The following is a 25021-nucleotide window of genomic DNA, read 5'->3' as shown; positions in this document are numbered from 1 at the left end:
CATTTGGGATCTTAAGATGGAGAATTAAAATCAATTTTAAAAGTTACAAAATTTCAATCTAGGACTGTAAATGCAGCAGAGCAGCTAAGGGCAGGGTACTTTGGCTGAGCTGGATGCTGGGAGCCTGGCTAGGATCTCGGATCCTGACGAACAAACTTTCCAGCCCTTCTTTCCAGCTGTTACCATTTTCGGACTAGCTCTGGGCTGCGTTTACATTCCTGGCCCTCCTTCCCAGTGCCAGTGAACGTGTTAATGCCGTTTTTCTCCTTTTCCTTCGCCCTGCTGGTGTCCTATAAACACTGATTTGGAGCAGCACGGCAGCCGTGGATGGTGCTGGGTGTGGGCAAGGCTGTAACGCTGGGGTGGCTCAGGGAGAGGTAGGGTTGGGGTCCTACCTGGGGGGCTTTGAGAGCCACTGTTTTAACCCAAATGGAATGTGGGAAGGCAGGTGGGAACTGAAAGGCTTGGGGTTTTATGGATTAGCTAAAATAATGTTTTTGCTTGGCAATGAGGGAAGCTTGAAGTGGCCTGATGGATTCCCTCTGTGCCTTGGTGGACTCCGGGCAGGAGATGAGCAGAGCTGGACTTGCTGGTACTGCTGAAGCCATGGCAAGAGCCCACCATTGTAGGGTGCCTGTGGGGTGCTGGAGAGCAGCTGGGTGGGCAGCAGCCTTATTCCCCAGGAGTCTGAGTGGCCTGAGCAAGGAAGGATGGCTCTGGGACTTGGGGGTCTGGAGCTGCCCTGATGTTTCCTGTGGAGACAGGCTGGGAGACCAGGAGGTGTTCATGTGGAGAAGAAAAGGCTCCAGGGAGACCTTAGAGCCCCTTCCAGCGCCTAAAGGGGCACCCAAAAGAACTGGAGAGGGATTTTGGACAACGGCACGGGGTGCCAGGATGAGGGAAAATGATTTTGAACTGCCAGAGGGAGGGCAAGGTTAGATGGGATATTGGGCTTCCATCACACATATCCCTGTCTCCCATTTCTGGGAGGGAAGAGCACTTTTTGGCTTTGAGAGGTGCCGGCTGTGTCTTGATGCCCCCAAAACGGCAAACCTGGCTGGGGTGGTGGCACCTGACAGTCCCCTCTCTGTCCCAACCCCTCTCTGGTTTGTCACCAGGAGGTGACGGAAGGATCAGCCTGGTAGGGGTTGCTGCGTGCTGGGGGTCCCTAAGGGGACAAGGGCCGTGCTTGGGGGATGCTGCGGGTGGGGGCGGCTGCCTGCCGGGTGTCCCCGAGGCGCCGTGGCCGCGGCCCAGGGGTGCCCGGGCAGTGCCGGGGGCGCAGGGGGCGGTCCCGGGGGCGTGTCCCGGGCCGGGGGGCGGTCCCGGACGCCCCTCGGCCCCGTCCCGGTGCCCGCCCCGGTCCCTCCCCCGCCGAGGCGCCGGCGGTCGGCGCGGCCGCGGGGCTGCGCTCCCGCCACCGCTCCCGCCGCCCCCATGGGGCGCCCGACGGCGCGGCCGGCCCGGCGCGGGAGCTGAGCCCGGAGCCCCCCAGGTACCGTATCCCCGCCGAGACAGGCCATCCCCCCTCTCCGAGCCGGCCATTCTCCCCCCTCCGGCCGGGACCGGGCATCCTGCCCCGCTCCGCGCCCCCTCCCCGATCCCGGGCATCCTCCCGCCACCCCGGGCCGAGCATTACCGGAGCCCCGGACCGCGCATCCGCCCGCCCGGGACCGGCGGCCCCTCTCATCCCCTCCCGGGGGTGGTGGGGGGTCGTTTCCCGGCCCGGTGCGGGGGAAGGGGATGGAGGGGGCAGGAGTAGCCCTCGAGGGTGCCCCCCACCCTCCGGGGGGTTTGTGGTGGGCACCCGGGGGGCTTCTTGGGCGGGGGTGTGTCCCCCCAAGCCAAGGCAGGCGGGACAATGGGGGGAAGGTTTATTTGGCCCCTGGAGCACAGACCCTGCAGCGTGGCCATGAGGTGCCCCAGCCGTGGCGAGGAGGGTTTATCCGGAGCCAACGCTGGGCTTCAAACCTCTGGAAAATAGATGGGTCGCTGGTTTTGAGGCCCAGCATGCGCCCCCCGGATGGCATCCTCCCACCTCTCCTGCCTTTGCAGTTGAGTTTCCTATTTAAAAGGGTTTTTTCTCTCTCTCTTTTGGCCTGGAAGCCAGCCCCACCGGGCTGGGAGCCCAGCAGGGCTGCCGGCCGTGCCTGCGGCGGCTCGAGTCCCCCGGAGGAGTTTCGGGATTTGCATCTCTTGGCCGTGCCTGCCTTTCACCCCCAAAAGCTGCCCGGGGAGCAGGCTCTGGAAGCGGGGAGGTGCGGGATGAAGATGGAGGAGGAAGAGGAGCAGATGTAGCCCAGGTCTGCGGTTTGGCTCCGCAGGCTCCCGTGTCGGGGAGGGCTGGCTGGGTGTCCCGCGGGCACGGGGGGATGGCACACAGCCCGGTGGGCTCCCAGCCCCCTGTGGGACCGAGCCACTGCCGGGGAGGATGCCCTGGGAGCAAGGCTGCCTGCTCCCGCTGAGCTCCTGCCCAGCTCCCCGGGGCTGAAAACTTCCAGAAACTCATCCAGGCTGCGTTTCCGATGGCTGCCGGACTTTTCCGGACCTGCTTCCCTGCCCTTTCCCCGGCGCATCCTCTTAGTGCTGGAGGAGCAAACACGCCCTCGTCTTCCCGCAGCGCTCCTGGCCGTGCACCTCTCACACCCCGGAGCTGTGCACCGGGTTTTTTTTCCTCCCTGGATGGGAGAAAACAGCGGGTGTCGGGGTGGCTGGGCTGGCAGCAGGCAGCATTGCCTGAGGAGGAGGCAGACAGGCAGCGGTGGTGGGACATTTCCTTCCTGGAAGGCAGGAAGTGATTATGTCTTCGCACGGAGCCTAAAAATAACGGGCAGGTCTCTGTTGTGAGCAAAACTCCCCCTGAGATTTGCTTGATTTTTGCTTTTTTTATTAAGAGAGCGGGGCAGGGGAGAGGAGATCTGTGAGCTCCGAGTACCTACTGCATCCCAAACCACAGTGCTGGCGTGCATAAGGTGCCGCTTGTCCTGGGAAAGGTGTGGTCTGCAGCACTTCCCCGGGCGTGGAAAAGCGGCCCTGTGTAAAAGGAGCCGTCCCGCTGCTCGGGCAGCCTTCCCCGCGCTGGGAGGGGAGCCGTGGTTAGCTATGAATAGCACAAAATCATAGCCCTCGCCTTCCCAAAACGCCCCGGCCGGCTCCGCGTGGCGCTGGCCATCCCGGGCTTGGGGGCAGGGGGTTGTGCTGGGGGGGCCAGGCTGAGGTCCCCACCCTTGGGGACACCCTGGTCCCCCCTGCCAGCCGGAGCGGGGTCACACTGCGGAACTGCCGGCGGGGAAAAGCTTGGCAGCTCTGGTTTGGGTGTGGGGCTCTGGTGCTTCCTGGCGAGCTGGGGACGGATTGGCCTTGGACAAAAGCTTTGCCCACAGGTCGCTGGTCTCTTTGGAGATGCCCCCCAGCCTTTATCTTCATGTTTAATGGCTTTTTGTTTTGTTTTTCCTTTGTGCTACTGAAAGGAAACCCTTCAGGCGAGTGTGCTCACAGACCTTGAAACCAGTGGCAGCAACACTGGTGCTTCCGAGTCAGGGCTTTGTTCCTCTTTCCATTGCTGATCATTGATAAAACCCCTCACCTCAATAGCAAGCAGCCCAAGCATCTCCTGCCTGCCCAAAAAGCAGCACTCCAGGGACAGGTGGGGTGTGTGAGGGAACCTGCCAGCGGGCCTTAAAAGTTGGGGGGTGTGAGGCAGCAATGACAGGTGGGCTCTTCGCAAAACCCTGGAGTCACTGAATGGTTTGGAAGGGACCTTAAAGGTCATCTCATTCCACCCCCTGCCCTGGGCAGGGACACTGTCCACCAGACCAGGTTGCTCCAAGCCCCATCCAATACTTCCAGGAATGTAATTCGTCCCAAGCTGTGCTTAGCAAGGCAGGTAAATAATGCTGATTAATAATGCTGATGTAAACCAGGTTTATGAAGAAGGGCTGCAGCCTGGATGCCATTCCCAATAGATACCAGCATCCTTCTCTTGGTGGGGAGCAGATTAGCACCACCATTTTTGGGGGTGACTTTTTTTGTCCTCCATTTCCAATCTCAAACAGCTTTCCCTGGCTTCAGGGTGAGCAGCTCTAAATCAAGTAACTAAAGGCAAGTCGGTCACATAGAGGGTGGGGATGTGGCTCTCAGTTTTCTGCCAAAAGACAGGAGCATGTTGGGGAGGGGAGTGTGAAATGCCTGATCCTTGTTATTCTGGATGCTCCCTCTTGGATCTGGGGGCAGACATCCCACCAATGCTTTCCTGTGGTGGGCAGCAGATCCTGCTGAGGGGATCAGCACCACCGATCCCAGCCTGGTTGGGAAATACCTATGGACTTTCTAGGAAATGCTGCTTATTTAGTTATATTTTTGGCCATCACCATCAGCTTTCCAAGGAGCTTGTGAGGATGGAGGGTGGTTGCTTTTGCTCCTTTAAAGATATTAATAAATCAGTCAAGGCTTGTAAAAGCAGAGCTGTCTGCTGCAAAGTTGCCTTTCCAGGGCCTTTCCCTGCCCGTGAAAAGCACTTTTAGGTTGATTTGAAGCATTTTGGTTTCTCGCCCTCACAGCTCAGTGGGTGGACAACACGTTCCAAATCATCTGCAGGTTAATGTGTTATTTCTCACCTTTATTTTTCAGTTTTATTATGTGTTTTTAAGAAGCTGGGCTGCTTCCTTCCGGCATCGCCTGGAACAACAGGAGCGTGGTTCCCATGCAGCCTTTGCTCTGGGATATCTCCCGGCACAGACAGGCAGCCTGTCCCTGAGAAGTTGTTTGTGTGTTATTTAAATTTTCACTGCTTTTTTGAAAAAGAGGGTTAAAGAGCACGCCGGGGCAGGGGGCTCAGCTCCAGCATTTCCTCTGGGCTCCAGTGATGCCCCTCCAGCTGCACCGGAGCTTCCTCCTGGCCTGAGGTGTTTCCTGCCTCCCTGCTTGGCTCAGCAGTGCTCCAGGGGTGCCCCTGGGTCCCTGGAGGATGCATCCATGCCGAGTCCATGCTGAAAAGCCACAGAGGCTGCCCCGGGCCGAGGAAGGATGGATGCTTCAGGAGGATGCCGCCATTGCTGCTGCTTCTTCCCAAAGGGCTTTGCTTTTCATTTAGAAGAGCTTTAAAAGCTATAAAATGTCTCGGGGATGCACGGAAGGAGATTGATTTATTTCCTGCTGACAATGAGGCGGCCAGGCAAGTGCACGCTTCCTCCTCGGCGCGGTGGCCGGGGCAGATGCATCCTGCAGCTGCAGCCCGACCGCCTCCCACTATATTTAGTCCATTGTTTGCTCCAGCTTTGAGTCCTCGCCAGGCCCCTGGGTGTGGGAATAGCCCCTGTGCCAGGTGGAGGGGGAGAAGAGCAACTCGGAGAGGTGGGAAGGTGGAGGGCTGAGCGCTTTTACAGTGTTGTGACTTCTGTGGGAGAGGCTGTGGCATCCGCACAGGATCTGGTGGGATGCTCAAGTGGAATTCTTGGGATGCTCCCGGTGCTGCTGGTGGCTCCTCTGGCATTCTCTGTCCAGGCTTGGCAGAGCTGGATGTTTTGAAACAGAGGCTTAAGAGGAAGGGAAGCACTTCTGCCTTGCCCACCCGGAGGCTCTGCTTCCTCATTAGGCAGCAAGAATAATTAATCAGCAGTGCTTTGAATTTAGGCGAAACACCTGGAGAGGAACACTGCTGGTTTGTTTGGTGGGATGCCCTCGTGCAGGGTGTTGGTTCTTTTGGCAGCTGGGGAGAAAATGGGCTCTTTGTTCAGGAACCTTGGCCACGATTGATCTCAGGCTTGGCTTTGGGGTCTGTGAAAAGATGAGCTGCTGGCTGGGAGAATATTTCTGGGGTTTGTCTCCGAAATAGAAGGACAAGGTGCAGACAGGAGGCCAGGATGCTGTGCTGTGCAGGGGGATGTTGTCTCCGCATCCTCTCTCTCCTAGGAAGGAAAACCTTAAATACTGTGTGGTGAAAGGGAAGGGATGCTCAAAACCAATCCACCCCAGCTGATGGCTAATGCCGTTACAAAATCCATGTGGCTTGCTTCCCAGCCTGCTAACCTGGAATCATAGAATCCCAGAATGGTTCGGGGTGGGAAGGACCTTAGAGATCATCTTGTTCCAACCCCCTGCCATGAGCAGGGACACCTTCCACTAGACCAAGTTGCTCCAAGCTCCATCCAGCCTTGAACACTTCGAGGGCTAAGGCATTGACTCTGGGCATCCTGTTCCAGTGCAGGAAAATCTCACAGTGTTTGCTAACTGTGTCCAGCTGTGGGGAAAAGAAGGATATTTGGGTTAATCCAGAGCCCTTTGGTGGGCTGGTCCCAGCCAGGCTGGGTCCTGGGCTTCTGCTTCCCTCAGCTGGTCTATGATGGTGGCTTCATTGCGTCTCTTCCCATTACAGCCACCAGCAATATTTGGTAAAGTTTTCAGCCAAGATCATTTTATCTGTTTGCCTGGGGTAAGGTTTTGCTTCCCTAGCTATCCTAGTTTGTGTCCCAGCTTGCAGACTGGGCACTTGGGGGGGTGTAAATCCTCCTGCTCCCATCAGATGCAGCAATACCAGTAAATAGTTGCTTCAGTATGGATAACACCAACACTTTCCTCTTCCTGTGGCTTTTTAGAGCAGTTCCAATGGCTTCCCTGAGCACCCACTTTGGGTAATTTCGGTACTTTTCTAGCTTGGTTTTGCCTCCCAGCCTAAGCAAGGAGTGGAGGAAGAAGCTGAGATGTGATTTCCTCTCTCCATTCATTTTGTGGTTTGAAAGACAATTTCCAAATCTGCCCAGCGCCTTTTATGTCTGTCATTTCTTGGTGTGGTTTGTCGGGAAAAGAAAATATCCCTGGGGGTTTTAGAGTGAAGGTGAGTGTCTCTGGGGAGGGGAGAAAGACAAAGGAAATACTGAAGCTGCCCGCCTTGAAACTGGGGGGGTGGAATCTCCATCTTCCAACATGGAGAGGGCTGGAGCAAACCCAGAGATATCAATCCAGCCCACTGTTGAAAAGATGTACCCATTCTGAGCAAGATTAGGGAAAAAAGCATCCAGGCTGGATGCCCCATTCCTGCTTGCTGCCTGAGCTCTCCAAAGCCACGAGCACTTGCTCTGAAACACTCGAGAACCTCCCTATATATTCTTTTTTTTTTTTTTTTTCCTTTATTTTTGCCCTCACAGCATTTACATGAATGAAACACTCAAGAGGACTTGGAGAAATGGCACTGGCCTGAAACAGCTGTTTTTGTTTCCCCCCCCCACCCCCCCCGCCCCGGCTCTGCTCTTGTGTGTAAAAGAAACCAGCCTGCCTAATGGTGCAGAAAATTCACAGTAGAGCAACAAGTTTTTTGCGGAGCAGGGAAGGAAGATGGGGAGGAGGGGAAAATGTGTGCCTGGGCACAGTCTAGGCTAGAAATAGCACATTTTCTGCAGGCTTCCCCCCCCCGCTCCACTTGAAGCATTTGCAGCTGCTGGGGGCATCACATTTGCTAGGATTGCAGTAAGAGATTGATCCTGTGCTGGCTGTAAGGCAGGAGGAGCAGCTGCAGAAGGATTTGTAGGGCTGGTTTAAAGCCATTCCAGGTATTCCCAGGGCTGAGCATCGCCTCGGAGCAGGTTCTGTCCCCCTTCGGGTGCTGTCAGGGTTATTCCCATGCAGCACAAAGAAGGTTTTACTAGGGACTATCTTGTTAGGAGTGGGCAGAGTTTTTGTCCTTTCCAGGCTACCCCTTTGCCATCTCTCGGTTCTCTGGGAAGCGGGATCCGGCCCTGGCTGGCGCAGACAGTCGGCTCATTGTCCCGGAGCGCTCGAGTGTGGCGGGATGCTCCTGGCCGCCGCCAGGCCTGCCCCTTTGGATTCCATCCTCGTTCGGGGATGAGCTCCCTGGGGACGAAGTGGGGGCTGCTTTTGGGGTCCCCACCTGCCCTGGCTGCTCCCCTGGGATGGGATAACCAGCTGCTGTAAAGGCAGCTGCCAGACTAGTACACACAGACCTGCTCCAGACGTGCAGAATTGCCAAATATCCAGTAACATGTGCTCTCTGTTCAAGAGTTTTCCGTGCGGGGAGGGACTCAGGAGTGGTTTGTGGGTGCTGGGAAAGCAGGGGACGAGGCTCAGGCACAGTGCCGTGTGCTGACTCAGCAGACTTTAGGGACCGGATCCAGCTTTTCACCCTTTATTCCCCCCCTCCCTCCTCAGCCCTACTTTCACCTCCCCAATGGAGTGAGCTGCATGGCAGGCAGGAAGAAAGCCTTTTGTGGGAGCGGGAGGGAAAGGGCTGGCTTAGAGTTCCTTCCCTGGCCAGCTGTCAGCAGGGGGTTGCCCTGTGCCTGCCTGGGATTTTCCCATCCTAAATCAGGAGAGGCTGAAAAATAATTTCCTTCTCCCTTTCTTTTTCCCACCCTCTCTCCTTCTTTTTTTTTCTTTTCTTTTTTTTTCCTGTTTGTTTGTTGTTGGTTTTTGTTTGTTTTTTGGGAGTTTTTTTTGGGGGGGGGGGGGGTTGTTTTTGTTTTTTTTTTTCTTTCCCCCTTTCCTCCCCGCTGCCTGCCCATCCTGGCACAGCTGCCCGCGGATGATGGGTACGACGGCCAGCGCGGCACAGCAAGCGGTCTCGGCATCCCCCCTGGAGAGCCGGGCACCAGGAGACGGCAGCATGGAGGACCAGCACTCCCTCAGCATCCACTCCTTCCAGACCCTGGGGCTCCACAACAGCAAGGCCAAGTCCATCATCACCAACAAAGTGGCACCCGTGGTCATCACGTAAGTCCTCGGCAGCCTCCAAAATTCCGCGTTTCTCCACTCTCTTCTCTAAATATTTGGGTTTGCTTCAATCTTGGCCTATGCCATTATTTTTTTTCCTTTACCCACCTGTGTGTTGCTCTTGCAGGTACAACTGCAGGGAGGAGTTCCAGATCCATGATGACCTGTTGAAGGCCAACTACACGGTGGGACGCATTTCTGAGGCCACACTGGAGCACTACCTGGTGCAGGTGAGCATCTCTGCCACTGAATTCATCACCCAGCTCATTTCAGCCTGGGCTTTGGGGACCTCAGGAGTTTTTTTGGGAGCTCGTTTTGAATATCACGTAGAAAAAGGCACTTTTACACTCGGCTGTGTTGAAGTCCCACCTTACTCAAATCCACTGATGTCCCACCTCCTCTCTTCTGATATTTTGCAGGGGAAATACTTCATGGTCAGGGATGTATATGGAAAATTAGATGTTTTGAACACTACTGGCAGCTGCGGTGCTCCCAACTTCCGGCAGGCGAAAGGAGGATACGCCGTGTTTGGGATGGGGCAGCCCAGCCTCAATGGCTTCAAGCTCGTGCTGCAGAAGCTGCAGAGAGAAGGCCACAAGGTTGGTGGGAGGGTGGGAAATGGGATGGAAAAAGCCAGGAGAGCTTTAAGACAGCCTCTCCCTTGCTATTTGCAGGAATGTGTCTTCTTCTGTGTCCGTGAGGAGCCCGTGGTCTTCCTGCGGCTGGAGGGGGACTTTGTGTCCTACACCCCCCGGGGCAAGGAGAACCTCCACGAGAACCTGCAGCGCCTGCAGCGGGGCGTGCGGGCGGAGAGCCTGGAGCTGGCCATCCGCAAGGAGGTGAGCTGGGTGGGGAAAGGGTGCACATCCCTGTGCTGGTTCAGAGTGGGGTGGAGGGGCTGTGATGGACAGGGCTCTCCCCGTGTCTCCCGTAGATCCGCGACTTTGCGCAGTTGAGCGAGAGCGTCTACTACGTGTACAATGACATCGAGCGGCTGCGGGACGAGCCTCACGCCGTGCGGGTGCAGGGTGATGAGGACATCCAGGTCACCGACGAGGTTTATCGCAGACCTGTCTTCCTCCAGCCTTCCTACAGGTCCTTCCCTCCTCCTCCTCACACGTGGTCAGGGCTCTTGGCACCCCTGGAGCCACGTATCCTCTGTGGTGGTGGGGATGAAGCCCCTCTGTGGTGCCATCCTAACGAGGGCTGTCCCCGTCCCGGCAGGTACCACCGGCTGCCCCTGCCTGCCGAGGGAGCCCCTTTGGAGGAGCAGTTTGATGCTTTCATCCGCTTCCTCAGGGTGAGCCAAGGGAAAGCACTTCATCCGTGGGGCCTCCTTGGAGTGGGATTTGCTCCTGTGCTGTGTCAGAGACCATGACTGCCTGAGAGCATCTTCTGGTTTTCCTTAACTCTGCCTGTTAGAGGATGCCTGTGCCTGCAGATCCCATTCCCCTTGCTGTAGGGTCCTGCTGGAGAAGTCCATGTTGTCCAGCAGTTCATCCCTACCCCTGGCTAGAAATGACCATCCCCGGCCACTTCCAGGCAGCTCTTCCCTAAGTGGCTTTGGCAGGAATGATCTGCCTTTGGTGCAAAGGTTTTTCACGTCAGAGCTGCTTTTTTTTTTTTTTTTTTTTTTTACATTCTGGAAGATGAAATATCAGTGGATTGGGGATGAGTAGGTGGAACATCTCCAGTGGGGTGGACAGGCTGGTGGATGGAGAGGGCACTGGGCAGGGGAATGCAGTGGGTGGGCTACCCATTGTCCTGTCCAGCTCCATCCACCCCATCCCCTGAGCAAAAGGGAGATGCCACCCCCCACTCCATGCCTAGGCATGGCTGTCACCTCCATCCCAGCCACTGATAGAGCAGTCCTGGCTCTCCTGGAAGCCGCTGGAGTCTCCATCCATCCATCCATCCATCCATCCATCCATCCATCCATCCATCCATTCATCCATCCATCCATCCATTCCTGTGTCCCTCTCTCCTAGGAGAGCCCCAGCCTGCTGCTGCAGGACCCTGGCAGACCCCCACCCGCGCTGCTTTTTGGCTGCCAGACTGGTGTGGGCAGGACCAACCTGGCCATGGCCATGGGCACCCTGGTCCTCCACCACCACCGAGGAGCTGCCCAGAAGCCCGAGTAAGTCCCCAGGGTGGGACTGGGGGAATGCCCTTTCCTCCTGGGGCTGGTTTGATTTCCTCCTTCTCCCACCGCAGCTTCCTCCACTTGCCTAAGACATCTCCTAGGGACAGGCTCCGGGTCATCCAGACCTTCATGGAGATGGTCCCCAAAGGCCAGCAGATAGTGGAGGAGGTAAGGGGGTGCTGGTGAACCCTCCAGCAGGGTGGCTGGCAGGGAGGGACGGAGTTTCTCCCCAGATCTGAGGCTTGTGGGACAATTTGCCGCTTGCTTCTCCCCAGGTCGATGGTGCCATCGCCTCCTGCTCGGAGATGCACGACATGAAGGAAGCCATCTATGAATACAAGAAGAAGCTGGAAGGGATTGGGGAGGACTATCAGATCCAGGTAATTAGAGGATTGCTCGGATGCAAGCCATCGGCACTGGGAAATTGATTGAGCTGTTTTTGTGCTGGGATGAGAAGAATGTAAATTCTGGAAACCCAAAGCTTCCCGTGAGCTGGAGATTTCCCAGTGATATGAAACCTGGAAGGTTGTGGAGTGTCTCTTCATTTTTTTTCTCCCCCAGTTATTTTAAAAGCCATAAAATGGAGCAGGCTGGGATTGAGGGAAAACAGACTGATTTAGGCTTTGCTACTGCTTGTGGTAGATGACCTCAGGGGCAAATAATATCCTGTGCCCTGATTTCATCAGCTCTAAAATTGGAAAATCGATATCAGCCTGGATGGTAAAAGTCCTTGGGAGCTTGGAGGGATCATTGCAAATATAGTCACCCAAGGTCAGGCTTTTCTAGTGGTAGATCTATGTTATTTCCTGTTGTTTTGAAGAGCCACTGGGTTGCTTTCCATGCTGGAAAGCTGTGGTCTTCCCTGCCCAACCAGGGGGCTCCTCACCAGATGACGGAAGGAGGTTTGATGATCAGGTGGAAGTGCTGCCCTGATCCCAATTTCTTTGGAGATTAATTTTCCCATTTAAATATTGAATGTCGAATGGAAATGCTGGAGCTGGTTGTAAAGGGCAACCTCAAACCAGGTGCCCTGTTGCAAAAAAACCCACATGAAATGACTAAGCAATGGGAAAAGAAGGCATTTACTGTCACTTTTTTGGTGTTTAGTGGCAAATCCCAAATTTTTTACTTCCCTGTTCCTTTTTTGGATGGATTTGGTGCTGCTCATATGTTGGCAGGTTCTCTTGTATAGCAGGGGAAGGTTGGGCATGGGACAGGGGATTTTCCCATTGCCTTGAAGCCTTTCCCTGACTTTTCCCTGCTGGAGAAACCTGCTCTGTGTCATCCTGGACTCCTGGAAAACAAACGGCTGGGGGACTGCCGTAAATAAGCCTCAAGGAGTGTTTATTTGAAGTCTTTGTGGAGCAAGAGCAGGTTTAAACAGTGGCAAGGGGCCAGGAAAATGTGCTGGGGGCACATGGAGGGTGAGGAGGGGAGGAAGGGTAATGCTCAATCATTGGAAAACCAGCCTGGACTTCTTTGTGGTGGAGGGGTACTGGGTGAGCTGGTTGGTTTTGAGGGGAGGAGGAGCTTTTCTGGGCACGGAGGAATGATGTCTGTGGGTTTCTGCCTGGGTTTGAGGGGCAGAAATGGAGATTTAAACCCTCGAGTGATGGAGGTGCAGGTGAATCGTGGTGTGGGATGCTGAGCAGACAGACTCCCACAATACTTGGTTTTCCACGGCTGAAACGTGAGTGGATCATTCTCCTTTCCACCCATGGCTTGTTTAAGGGGAATGTTAGGAGGTTTGCCTTGGGTGAGAGCACAGGGATGGATTTTACTGCAGAAATTCAAGTGCTTGGGAGGCAGCACCATTCCGGCAAACCTGGCACGCCTCCATCCCCACAGGCTTTGTTTTGAGTTTCCAGAGCAAATCCCACTGCCTTTCCTCTTGATAAATGACTGCAGGCCGGATTTCTCTTGTGGAGAACAAGTAAATATTCATGAGTCAGCCACGTAATGGCAGGGATGAGCAAACCCCGCTTGCCGAGCTGACCCTGGACACAGCCCCATCTTACAGGGTTTTCCATCCTAGCCTGGGAAGTGGGCTCCAACAGGCCCTCTGGGGATATTTGTGGGTGCCATGCTGGGTGTTCCTTACCTGGTGCCAGGTTAATTTGTTGGGTGGGATGCTCACAGATACAAACTCCCTGCCCTGAGGTTTCTGAATTACAGAAAATCCCGAGGGTTTGAGTTTCCTCCCTGAGAGGGGATAGCTGTGGTGGAGAAGATGCCTGGATTGTGGGGGTGATGATAAAGAGGAGGAGGAGGAGAGCTTGCTGGAAACATAGGCATCAGGATGCTTCTGGACATGGAAAGGGAAAATTGGAAATTAAGGATATTGCAGGGTGTGTGACTGGCACAGAGCCCTCTCTCCCCAGGGATGCTACTGCCTGAGCATTTCATCCAAAGGCCATGGAGATGGCTGGAATGGGGGAAGGACCTTGAATTTTCCAGACCCATCCCCTTGGGTTTGAATCTCCCAGCTGGACAGTGTGTCCATGTGACAGCATGGACTGCTTGGAACTGCTCCCAGTGTGTCCTTGTGCTAAGGAGAAACTTTTGTTTTGAGTTGAAATGTGAATTTATGCCTTTGAGCATCATTTAATATGGGAAACTGGAAATGTTTCATTAAAAAAATAAAACCATTCACACAAAGTGTCCGTAAGGCTTTTTCCCAGCCTCTTGGTCTGCTGGGGGCTGTAGGACTGCTCAGCACTGAGCATCACAGATTCCTGTGTCCTTGGCTTCCAGGGGAGCAGCACCAAAGAGTATTTCCTCCAGAGGACTCTGCAGAGCCTCGAACGCTATTTCTACCTGATTGCTTTCAACTACTACCTTCACGAGCAGGTAAAAACCCCTAGAACAGCCCCCAAAACACCTTCCTCGCCCTGCTTTTTGTGGCTCTGTGGTGCGGCGGGAGGGCAGGCGCTTCCCCCTTTGAGTTTCCCAAGCAGGTTTTCTCAGCGGGGCGGCGGGCAGGGGGATTGGAGCCCCGGCTGATGGTGCTTTCCCCCTGGCCCCCTGCCGGCAGTACCCCCTGGGCTTTGCCCTCAGCTTCAGCAGGTGGATGTGCCGGCACCCGGAGCTGTACCGGCTGCAGGCGGACATGAACTGCTCGGAGCTCACCGTCACCGCCGAGCTCGTCACCAAGGGCGCACGGGTGCTGGTGAGTGAGCGGGGCAGGGGTGGGGATGGCACCTTCCCGGGGTGCCCGCCCTCACAGAGGCCTGCAGGGGTGGGAGAAGCCCTGTTGTGGGGCAGGTGTCATAAAATCTTGGGTCCAGGTCCTGCTGGCACCTGTAGCATCGTGCTACTGCGTGTCCCTGAGAGCTGACGATACAGGTGAGGAGTTGGGGTCCCGTTTGGAAATCTCATCTCTGTTTGTTGTCTGCATCGTGGGTACAGCCTCCAATGTAGACCAATGGGGCCAAGGATCCAGGGTTATATACCAGATAAAAGGGGTGTTTCTGAGGGTCAAGGTCCAGTAGGGATAGGGAAACATGGTGCAGAGGAGTGGCCAGGAACTGGGGTGACTAACGGGGTTACAGGGGTGTGGTACCGCAGTACCACAAAAACAACCCAGTGGGGTCCAAGGGAGGGGAGAACATTCTGGCAGGTGTGCATATATGGTAACAGGGTGACATAAACTTAACAAACCAATGAAATAATGAAACATAAGAAATACTAACACGTGGTTTCCAAAGGCCCGTGGAAGGAAAGTTCTTCTCACCCTAATCTAAAAGGGTATCTCTCATAGGCACCTTCAGCAAGGGTGGAAATAGATGGTTTTATAGTCCCTTCCAACCCAACCCACGTGAGAATAAATGTGGCCAGAGATGTGTATGTGAATGTGTCTGGAGCATCCCATGACATGAACCTGGGCAGCAGCTCCATGGTTTCTGGGTGGGGTGAAGGAGGCCAAGGCCATTAGTGCCTTGTGCTGCATGAAGAGCATGTACTCCCCACGTGGGGCTTTGAGCCCGGGATGCTGCTGTTGGAAAGGTCTAGGGGCTTGTCCTGAGAAGGGTCCATGGGTTGTGCTGCAATCCTGAGGGTGGGAAGGGGCATCCCTTGCCTGGGCATTGCTCTGTTCCAGGTGGCGGATGAGCGCTTCTGCCCGGATGTGCTGAGCACTGCCAAGGAGATGAGCGTGGCCAACTTCCGAAGGGTGCCCAAGATGCCCGTCTATGGCACGGCACAGCCCAGCTCCAAGGTGGGGGACACGATCCCACGTCGGGCAGGGACCTCACATTGGGCTCCCAGCCCTCCCATGACCCTTGCCCACCCTTCCCTTAGACCCTGGGCAGTGTCCTGAGGTACCTGACGGATGCCAAAAGGAAGCACTCCCGCATTGTCTGGATCAACCTCCGGGACGAAGCGGTCCTGGAAGGGAATGAGCAGATCTACACGCTGCGGGAGCCTGGGCTCCTGGAGGAGCTGATCCCTGTGCCTGCTGCCTCGCCCCAGCAGCTGGAGGTGAGCTCTGGGAGATGCTAGATGCTGTGGAGGTTCCCAGAAACCCTCATGGGTGATTTCCACAGGCTTTGATAGTCCCTCACCCTCTGGAGCTGCTGGTTTTGTTTTCCTTTGGGAACAAGGGAGCAGAGCAGAGATCTACCCTGGAAGAATTTCTAACATGCCTTGAGAGCAAGGATAAAAGGCATCTGGGGAAAGGGGAGCGGATGTTCCCAGCTGGATTTCCAGGGGAGACAGGCAGTGGAGGAGCTTGGCTGGCAGCAGCAGCCTGGCCACATGGAGGAGCTGCCCAGTGGGGTGGGAAATGATGCTCCTGGGGCTCTCGTTTAAGCACAGAGAGACCTGGGCGGAACTGGTGGCCAGGACCTGGTGTGGCGTTTGGGGTGTCCACCTGCATCTAAAAACATTGATTAAAATCCTGCAAAAATTAGGAGGGGTGGCTGTTCCAATGGGGGTTTCTCCATCCTCTGCAGAAACTGGAGGTTGCCCTGAAGGGGGACCTGCTGAAGTGCCAGAAGTGGCTGGAGGTGTACCTGGAGGCAGAGAAGCAGATGAAGATGTTCAAGACCTGCCTGACCACGCAGGAGATATTCAGCCAGCAGAAGAATTCTTGCCAGGGACTCACCTACCGCCGCATCCCCATCCCCGACTTCTGTGCTCCCAAGGAGCAGGTACCCCAGGGAGGATGGTGCTGCTGCCTCTGTCCCAAGGCAGCCCTGATGCTGTGCAGGAATGTCACTTGGATGCTCAGGGCTGGTGGGCTGCTTGCCAGGGCAGGGGGGATCCCCAGGAGATGCTGCATGCAGAGGCTCTGTGCCTTCAGATGGGCACGGATGAATTTGGCAGCAAGGAAACAGGGATTTCAACCTGGAGGCTGTAGGATAAAGGGAACCTCAAGGTGAGGAAGTCCTGCATGCCTAAAAACCCACTGGCTTCATCCTGGCAGGATTTTGACCGGCTGCTGGAGGCCATGAAGAGTGCCCTGGCTGAAGACTCGCGAGCAGCTTTCGTGTTCAACTGCTCCAGTGGCCGGGGCAGGACCACCACGGCCATGGTCATTGCTGTCCTCACCCTCTGGCACTTCAATGTGAGTACTGGGGGCTGGAACAGCCCCTGGTGGGGTTCCTGGGGAAGCTCTGGAGAGCCCATGGCAGCCGTGTCACAGCCAGAGGGCTGAAGGGAGTGTGGGCAGGGCCAGGGTGGACTGTGGGTGTGGACATCTGTATGTTGTCATTAGCTGTGCCTGACTCCCAGTGAGCTCTGGAAGTCTGGGTGAATCCCTGGTGAGCTTTTACCCTCTTCCTGACAGCTCCCATCTCCAAGATGAAGGGTTAAGGGCAGGGGAGATCATGGACTCACAGAATACTTTGGGGTTGGAAGGAATCTTAAAGCTCATCTCATTCCACCCCTTTGCTGTGGGCAGGGACACCTTCCACTATCCCAGGTGGCTCCAAGCCCCATCCAGCCTGGCCTTGGACACTTCCAGGGATCCAGGGGCAGCCACAGCTGCTCTGGGCAACCTGAGCCAGTGCCAGTCCTCTGTCTGTCCGAACATGTGGCTCCCTCCTTGGGCAGGGCTAAAATTCTCATGTTCTGTGCCTGGCTGGAACAAGGTGGGAGATGCTGGGGGTCCTGGTGGGCTGGGCACAGGCTCTGCATTTTTGTGCAGCCCATAATGACCCAGTCCCCTCTGGCCACCCCAGGGCATCCCTGAGATGAGTGAGGAGGAAATTGTCAGTGTGCCTGACGCCAAGTACACCAAGGGGGAGTTTGAGGTGAGTCCTGGGGCTGGCTCTGTTTTAGGGCTCTGCCTCTGCTACCTTAAGCCACAGATGCTTCTTTGGAGGGGCTGAGTCCTCTCCTGGGCAGTGGGATGAGGCAGGGAGGCTCCTGGTGAAGCCCTGCCCGTGCTCCAGGTGGTGATGAAGGTGGTCCAGCTGCTGCCTGACGGTCACCGGATGAAGAAGGAGGTGGACATGGCCCTGGACACGGTCAGTGAGACCATGACCCCCATGCACTACCACCTGCGGGAGATCATCATCTGCACCTACCGCCAGGTGAGCCCCCTCTTCCCGTTGGCACCCGGCAATTCCAGAGGGACCCGCCCTGCCAAAGCTGGGTCGTTTCTCGGGCTGAGGCTCTCTGGTGTGTCACCAGAGATGTGCCAGGGCTCTCGTGGTCACGGTCACTGCCTTGCATCCTGTGCTTTCCCACATCCCACCCAGAGTCCTGCCTGCAATCCCACACCCATCCCATCCAGTATTCCTCTCCTCCAGCCTCCCTTCCGTGCCGTGAGGTGCAGCCAGCAGAGGGCAGGACTGGTCTGTCCCGCTCAACTTCCAGCTCAAAGGCTCCTCTGGCTCCTCCCGAGTTTGGGAAGGAGATTGAGCCCTGGGAAGGGAAGCCGCCCCTGACAGACTCGTCCATGGGCAGCCGAGCCTGTGTTCCACAGCCCTGTTTTACTTGGGAGCCTCTGTGGAGCTGATGAAGAAGCAAAAAGTATTATTTTCTTCAGAACTGGGATATTTTAAACCCGTGCAACTATATCACAGGGCCTTGGAAAGGCAGAGCCCAGGGCCTGGTGCTGTCCCTGGGGTGGTTTGTGCCACATCCCACCAGTGAGAAAATGCCTCACTTCAGCTCTTGCTCCAGCTGCCATCGATCTGTGTTTTCCGTTAATGGCTGCCAATGATTGATGGAGGGCAGAAAAAACAGAATGTTCAATCACCCAGGGACACCTGCAGCTTCCTGGAGATTTACCTCGTGGTTCTGAGATCCTCTGCATTTTTTGGGGAAGCTGGGAGAGAAAACCTCTGGAGACCTAACTATTAATTTTCCCATTTAAATATTGAATGTGGAGTGGAAGTCCCAGAGCTGGTTGTAAAGGGAAACCTCAAACCAGGTGCCCTGTGGCAAAAAAACACCCATGAAAATGATTAAGCAATGGGAAAAGAAAGCATTTACTGTCACTTTTTTGGTGTTTAGTGGCAAATCCCAAATTTTATACTCCCCTGTTCCCTTTTAGATTTGGTGCTGCTCATGTGCTGGCAGGTTCTCTTGTATAGCAGGGGAAGGTTGGGCGTGGGACAGGGGATTTTCCCATTGCCTTGAAGCCTTTCACTGACTTTTCCCTGCTGGGGAAACCTGCTCTGTGTCATCCTGGACTCCTATCTATATCCAGATGTAGCAATTATTAATTATTAATTAATTTACGGTCACATTTATTTTTATTCAGGAGAAGTACTTTAATTTAATTTTGGCTTTCCCTCCCTGACTATGGGGATGTGGCCATGTGGTGAGTTTCACCTACTTGGCTGTCAGCACTAGCACAGGGGTGACCCTGGGCTGTATCCCATTTCCAGGCTGGTAGGAAGGTGGGATAAGGAGGGATTCATCCACTCCCTCTGCTCAAGGAAGAGCCTCTTGTCACTGGAGCTTGTACATCCCTCTTGGCTGCTCCATCCACCCCCTTTGATTTGGTTTCGCCCTGAGCAAATGCTTTTGGTTTTTTCCTCAGTGATGGGCAGCTTGGAGAAGAGAATGATGGGAATTGTTGGGGTTTTAGGAGCCTGCTGGGAGATGCTTTTCAGGGTTAGGGCAAACAGAAGGGAAGGGAAAGGTTTTGGGGGCTTGGTATGGTTTGTTCTGACCTCTTCCCATCCCTAACTGGAAGGAAAAAATAGGAAAATGTAGGAAAATATAAATAATGGGATAAAAAATAAATGATAGGATAGTAAGATGGTAAATAATAAGATAACAAAGAAAAATAAATAATAGAATAAAAAGAGAAGTAATAGGGTAATAAAAGAAAATTGGATAATAGAAGAAAACTAAATAGGATGATAGAATAAAATAAGTAACAGAAGAAAAATAAATAACATAATAGAATAAAACAATAAATAATAGGATAATAGGATAAAAAGTAAATAGGATAATATAACAACATGGTAAATAATAGGATAATAGAATGAAAAATAAATAGGGTAGTACAGTACCAGGATAAACAACAGGATAATAGGATTTTCTACAAATCTACAAATATTGGCACACACAGGTGGAGGAGACACCTTTTCCCATGGGCAGAGCTGGAATGAGGAATTGCTGCTTTTTGGGATGCCTGTGGGATCAGGGCTCTGATTTATTAGTATTTATGAATTCCTAGGAAGGACAGCGTGGAGGGCTTAAAATAATAGCAATAATAATACTAATATAAAATGACTGTATAATTGCATACAATACGTAACAAAGCAATAAATATAAAAAATGAATGCATGAACATTATAGTATATATATAAAACATATAAAAGAAATATTTATAGTTTATATATATAAATTGGTACTGGGAGATGTGATGGCCACCAACCTCAGAGGTTCTCTTCCTCTGGAAACAGGCTGAATCCAGGTGGGAATGCCTTTAAGGGAGATGTTTTTTCCCTGGGAAAGTGCTTTACAGTCCAGGAACTCAAGGTTTGGGGAACAGTTTGCACTTGTCTGCCTATTTCTGCTCCTGCCCCCTACATTTAGCCATCCCTCACCTATTTTTGAGCTCTAGGAATGTTGCTACCCTCTGAAAACCACAAGGAAATGAGAGCCTGGAGCACCAAGCCCCAGCCGGAGTGGGCTGGACAGATGCGCTTATTTTTGTCCCCAAAGTGTTCCTCCCTCTTCCCATGCCCTTCCCACGGCTTCTCCCAGGGCTGTGGGTGAGGGTGGGACGCAGAAGCTCCCCAGGGGTGCTCTCCCAGCACGGGTGCCTCAGCCAGGCTGCTGTTCCTTCCAGGGAAAGTCGGGCAAGGATGAGAAGGAGACGCGGACGCTGCAGCTGAGGAGCCTGCAGTACCTGGAGCGCTACATCTTCCTCATCCTCTTCAACGCCTACCTGCACCTGGAGAAGAAGGACTCCTGGCAGAGGCCCTTCAGCCTCTGGATGCGTGAGGTGAGGCTTTCCCCAGCTCCTGCCTTGCTCAGCCTCGTGTTTACACGGGAATACAGGGATTTACTGGGAAACAGGCGCCTATCCTTAACCCAGCTGTGATTTCTGGGCTTGTTGGGGTATCCTCTGTGCTCCCTTTACTCCCTGGGTTGGTGGCATCTCACTGGAGATGGATGGCATCCCACCACATGGATGGGGAGCTCTCTCACCCCAAACCGGTTCTTTTCCCCTGCTTTGGGTTTCCCAGGAGCTTTGTTGTGATTGCAGCCCCTGGGGCTGGGGGGCACCAGCCACACCTGCCTGGCCAGGACAGGTGGCACAGGGGATGGGAGGTCAGGGAGGATGGGATGGTGGCATTGAATATCCAAGGAAACTGGGAAGCAGGTGGAAAAATGGAATGGGGGGGGGGGGGGGGGGGGGTGAGTGAGAGACCCTAAATGATCCTTATGGAATGGGGGAAGGCTGGGTAAGAGACCTTAAATGACCCATATTTCCTGTTCAGGGGGGTTGTAGGCACTGGATTTATTTGGGATACATTGATTTGAATGGGAATATTGGATGGGGCTGTAAATTTCTCTGGAAAAGGGACTTTGGAGGTGGTACAAGTGATGTGGGAGGCATAGGGGTGTGTGTGCTGGTACCTGGGGGGTTCTTCTGCATGAAAGGAGAGTCAGGGGAGAGAAGGGGAAGCTGAGGACATGGCAGTTATAATAACGCTACTATTACTATTGTTACTGCATTATAATTATTTATTCAACTTTTATTATTGTATGACTGCATTTCATTATTTTCAATCTTAATTTCTGTTATTTCGTTGCATCACTTCTATTGATGTGCTCTCCAATTTCACTTGGTTTTTATTTACTTTGTCATTTCCATCTTTTACTTCTATTACTGTGCAGAGAGTTTTCCTCCTCCCCCCCTCTCGGTTTTGCTGTTGTGGGAAAAACCTTCATCCCTTCATCCCTCGCCTCCGCCGGCGCTTTCTAATTCCTATTGGCATCTTTGATGCGCCGGCCGGGCGGGAGATGAAAGGGCGGAGCGGGAGCCGGAGCGGGGCCGCGGGTGCCCGCCCCGCCCTGGCATCCCGGTTATGCCGGTGTTTGCATTGCTCGGCGGCCGCCGCCGGGGCTGGACCGGCTTTCCTGGAGGTTTGGGATGTTTGCTGTTGGCTGGTGCGGGAGGCTTGCGGTTGAACGCAGCAGTTTTTAGCGCGGCGCTTTTGGGGGCTGAATCCTTTAGTGCTGCACTTTTGGGGGGCTGCACCTTTAATGCTGCACGTTTTGGGGGCTGCACCTTTTAAAGCAGCGCCTTTTGGGGCTGCATTTCCAGCGCATGGATTTACGTCTGCCCCTCTGTCCCCTGCCCCCCGTTTGCTGGAGCATCTTTTAATGCAGCACTTTCTTTTGCTGCCGCATCTTCTGAGTGCGGCCCCAAAAGGTGCTGCCCCTTTTAATGCCACACCTCCCACACGTGGGGTTTACTCTCCCCCCTCCCCACTCCCCCGTCTGCTGGAGGGGAGGGAAAAACACCCGACCCGCGGATACAAGGAGCCTTTGACCCCCGGAGCGCCCCTTCCCGCTGCATAATCCCCGCGTTTTTAGCAAAAACAAGGCGCCATTGTAGCTTTTTGGCAGGAGGGTGCCAAAGCCAACAAACCCTGCGATGGCTGACCCCAGCAGCAAGGAAGAGGCTTAAAAAATGGATAAACCGAGGCTGGAAAGAGGCTGGGGGAGCTGAAGGGGGTGGTGGTACTGCAAAGGGAGGCGGGATGCCGGGGATCTTCACCCCGGAGGCGGCAAAAGCAACCCCGGCGTGGGAGGGGAATTCAGCCTCCTTTTCTCCCTCCGTTTCCAGGTGGCAGCGGTGGCTGGGGTCTACGAGGTGCTGAACGAGCTGGGATTCCCGGAGCTGGAGAGCCTGGAGGGCAAAGCCCTGTGCACGCTGCGGGGCCGCTGGCAGGCGCAGGCGACCGCCCCCCGGCCCTTCCGCGGGGACTTCGTGTAGGGCAGGGAGCCCCTGATGCTTTCTCTGGGGTGGGCAAGAGAAAAAAAAAAAAAAAGAAAAGAAAAACAAAACAAAAAAAAGACTGTTTTCCCCAAATCTGAGGGTGTGGGGAGGGAGGGGCGAGCCTCAAAGCTGCCTTAGGATGGGAGGATTTCTGGGGTTCTTTTGGACACAATAAAAATGTTGTAAATTAAAAATTGAGACCTTCCTCACTTTCTCCCTGAGGCAGTGCAGCATTTGCATATTATAATACTAATACTATATATATATTCATAAATTTATACATACAGAGGTGTATTTATGTGCCTAAACACACAAATGTGCATGTCTATATACATAAATATATATATGGTTATATTTTTATGGCTCCAAACACTTGCAGCCAGAATTAGGACTCACAGAAATCCAAGTCACTTCAAACCTGGGTATTTTTAAGGCTTGGGCATATTTGTTGGTTCTTCCCAACTCTTTTTAGTTGTGGCTGCAGTTGGGGGAATGGCAGCTGTGGTATCCAGTTTTGGGGTCCCACTTCTCCCTGCCCTGACCAAGCTGGTGCTGAGGAGGCTGAGCTGCAAAGGCATAAAAGCAAAATTAAAGACAGGTGGGGGGATTTTGTTTGTTTTTTTAAAAGAAAGAATGAAAGATGACGTTAATCCAAAGGAGATGATACAAATGAGGGTCCCAGTGCCTCCCTGGCCTCACAGTGGGGTGAGAGGAGCTTGAGGGGGAGAGAGGCAGGGGGAAGTCTCTTGGAAGGAGGAGAGAATAGGATGGGAAGCACAAAAGCAGGAGCACACGCTCTGTCTGTCCCAGCAGCCGCTTTCATCTGCTGCCAGTGGCGGGAGGTGGCAGAAATTCAAAGGTGGAGGCTGGAAAGAAAAACCTTTTAAAATAGCAAAGCGCTGCTTTTTCTTCAGCCTTGGCTGTGACAGACCCAGGTCCCAAGGGGTCCCTCATTTTCTCTTTTTTTGGCTTAGCCACACGTTTGGGGTGTGCTTTTTAAACTTTTTTTTTTCCTTTTCTTCAGGCAGAAATACCTGCCTGAATGTTTTGCCTCTCGCTGAACGTTGCAGTGTTTGGGTAACTTGCTGCTGATGCAGTCAGTTGATTGAGTAACTTCAAGAAGCTGTTGATGCTATTTTTCTTTTTTTTTTTTTTTTTTTCCTCTTATTTTAGTTTTTGAAGGAGCATATCCTCTCTATCCTCACACCCCCATTTATTCTGCCTTACTAAAGCAATTACCTGCAGGCTCTTTTGCTGCAAATCCAACCCCTTCTCCTGCCCCAGCAGCAACCCTTGGAAGTCCTGCCTATTAGCCCTGTCTTAATTAGGCAGAGTTTTTAATTGCTTAGGAAATCCCAGCCTCTTTTAATCTTGGTAATGAAGGCTGGAGCTTTGCATCACCTGGTCTGAGGGGCTCAAAGGCTCCTTTCTGCTTTCCCACCATCCTAACAAACGATTTCCAAAGCAGGGTTACAGAAATTGCCTGGGAAAAAAAAATATCCTGGGAGATGGGAATGTGTTTGAATGTGAAAAATCAACCATGCTGTGTTTATTCCTTCTTTTCCCCAGGCTTGGGGAGGCAGAAACCCAGATCCCTCTCTTAGATGAGAAGTTAAAACCTGGCTCTGAATGGCCTGGATTTTCTGCCCTGAGGGAAAAGGATTGGCAATCCTGAAAGGATTCAGGCAGAGACAAAGCAAACAAGGGGTTCATATATATCTAAAATATACAACTATCACTGAGTGTATATTATATATTTTAAATGCTATATGTTATGTCTATAGCATACATTTTATTATATATATTGTGTATACATTGTACAGAGATTTTATATATAATAATAGAAAATACACATTCTAGAATTATTCTATACAATGTAAACTCTAGAAATATTAAATGCATTAAATATTGTAAATTCTATATAATAGCAACCTTGGCTAGTGGAAAGTGTCCCATGGCAGACGGTAAAAAGCAGCTATTAATTAGATGGGGTTAGTGAGCTGACCTCCAGCCTCACTGGGGTATATTCCCTGGGGCAGCAGCAGCTCTTCCCAGGGAAGCACCAGCAAGAGGGTCTGTGGACTAAAATATCTAAAAAACAAAACAAAAACAAAAACAAAAACAAAAACAAAAAAAAAAAAAAAAAAAAAAAAAAAAAAAAACCAAAAAAAACCAAAAAAAAACCCCAAAACTCAAAGTGGTTTTTTTTACATTAAAAAACAAAGAGCTTGTTGATCAATTTTATTGATGTTCATGAAAACTGGTTTTCTGCAGGTTTCTGACCCTCAGTTAACTCCTAATTCTCCACTTTCCTCACCTTGTTCAGGGCTTGGAGCTGAGGGGATTTATTTTGGGGTAGGGAATTAAATATTTTAATCCCAGGGATTTAAATTTAAGGGATTGATTTCAGGGCAGGAAACACAGGTCTGTAGCTGGTTATCTGCTCTGTTGGTGTTGATCCCAGATCTGCATCTCATTTCTATGGGGACCCAGGGCACCCCTACAGCTCTGGGTGCCATCACCCATTTTTGGGGCTTTGTTTTGTCTACAAACCCTTTTTCCCAAACCTGCAGGCTCACAGGAAAATGGGAAAGATCCAGGCTCTGTGCTGCAGTCAAGAGGAAGCCCCAGTGCTCCCCAAAATCACCCCACTGCACCCTTGGTTATACACATAGGCTGGGGTGGGTGATGGAAACTCTTAATATCCCTTTTAAAAAACCCCAATCCATCCCTTA

The 25021-nt window shown here is 53.1% G+C and overlaps 1 protein-coding gene across 2 annotated transcripts; it reads left to right on the top strand.

Moving 5' to 3' along the window:
- The first annotated feature begins 1476 nt into the window (after positions 1-1476).
- PALD1 (phosphatase domain containing paladin 1) lies at positions 1477-24881 on the top strand. 2 transcript variants are annotated; one of them, XM_083866428.1, is made up of 20 exons: positions 1477-1495; positions 8524-8721; positions 8849-8951; positions 9141-9320; positions 9396-9560; positions 9656-9816; positions 9946-10021; positions 10710-10858; positions 10936-11032; positions 11140-11244; positions 13619-13714; positions 13899-14033; positions 14964-15080; positions 15164-15343; positions 15817-16014; positions 16290-16430; positions 17047-17118; positions 17260-17400; positions 20124-20279; positions 22134-24881. In XM_083866428.1, the coding sequence occupies exons 2-20, from the start codon at positions 8534-8536 to the stop codon at positions 22281-22283; spliced, it is 2610 nt and encodes an 869-aa protein (XP_083722554.1). In that variant the 5' UTR covers positions 1477-1495; positions 8524-8533; the 3' UTR covers positions 22284-24881. The 2 variants fall into 2 exon arrangements, with proteins under 2 accessions (XP_083722554.1, XP_083722553.1); XM_083866427.1 differs by lacking the exon at positions 1477-1495 and adding an exon at positions 2185-2303.
- The last annotated feature ends 140 nt before the right edge of the window (positions 24882-25021 follow it).

Source organism: Zosterops lateralis, assembly GCF_965231275.1.
Source record: "Zosterops lateralis genome assembly, chromosome: 8".
Classification (NCBI taxonomy): domain Eukaryota; kingdom Metazoa; phylum Chordata; class Aves; order Passeriformes; family Zosteropidae; genus Zosterops; species Zosterops lateralis.
The sequence above is the reverse complement of the archived record's forward strand: the minus strand, read 5'-3'. Positions and strand labels throughout refer to the sequence as shown.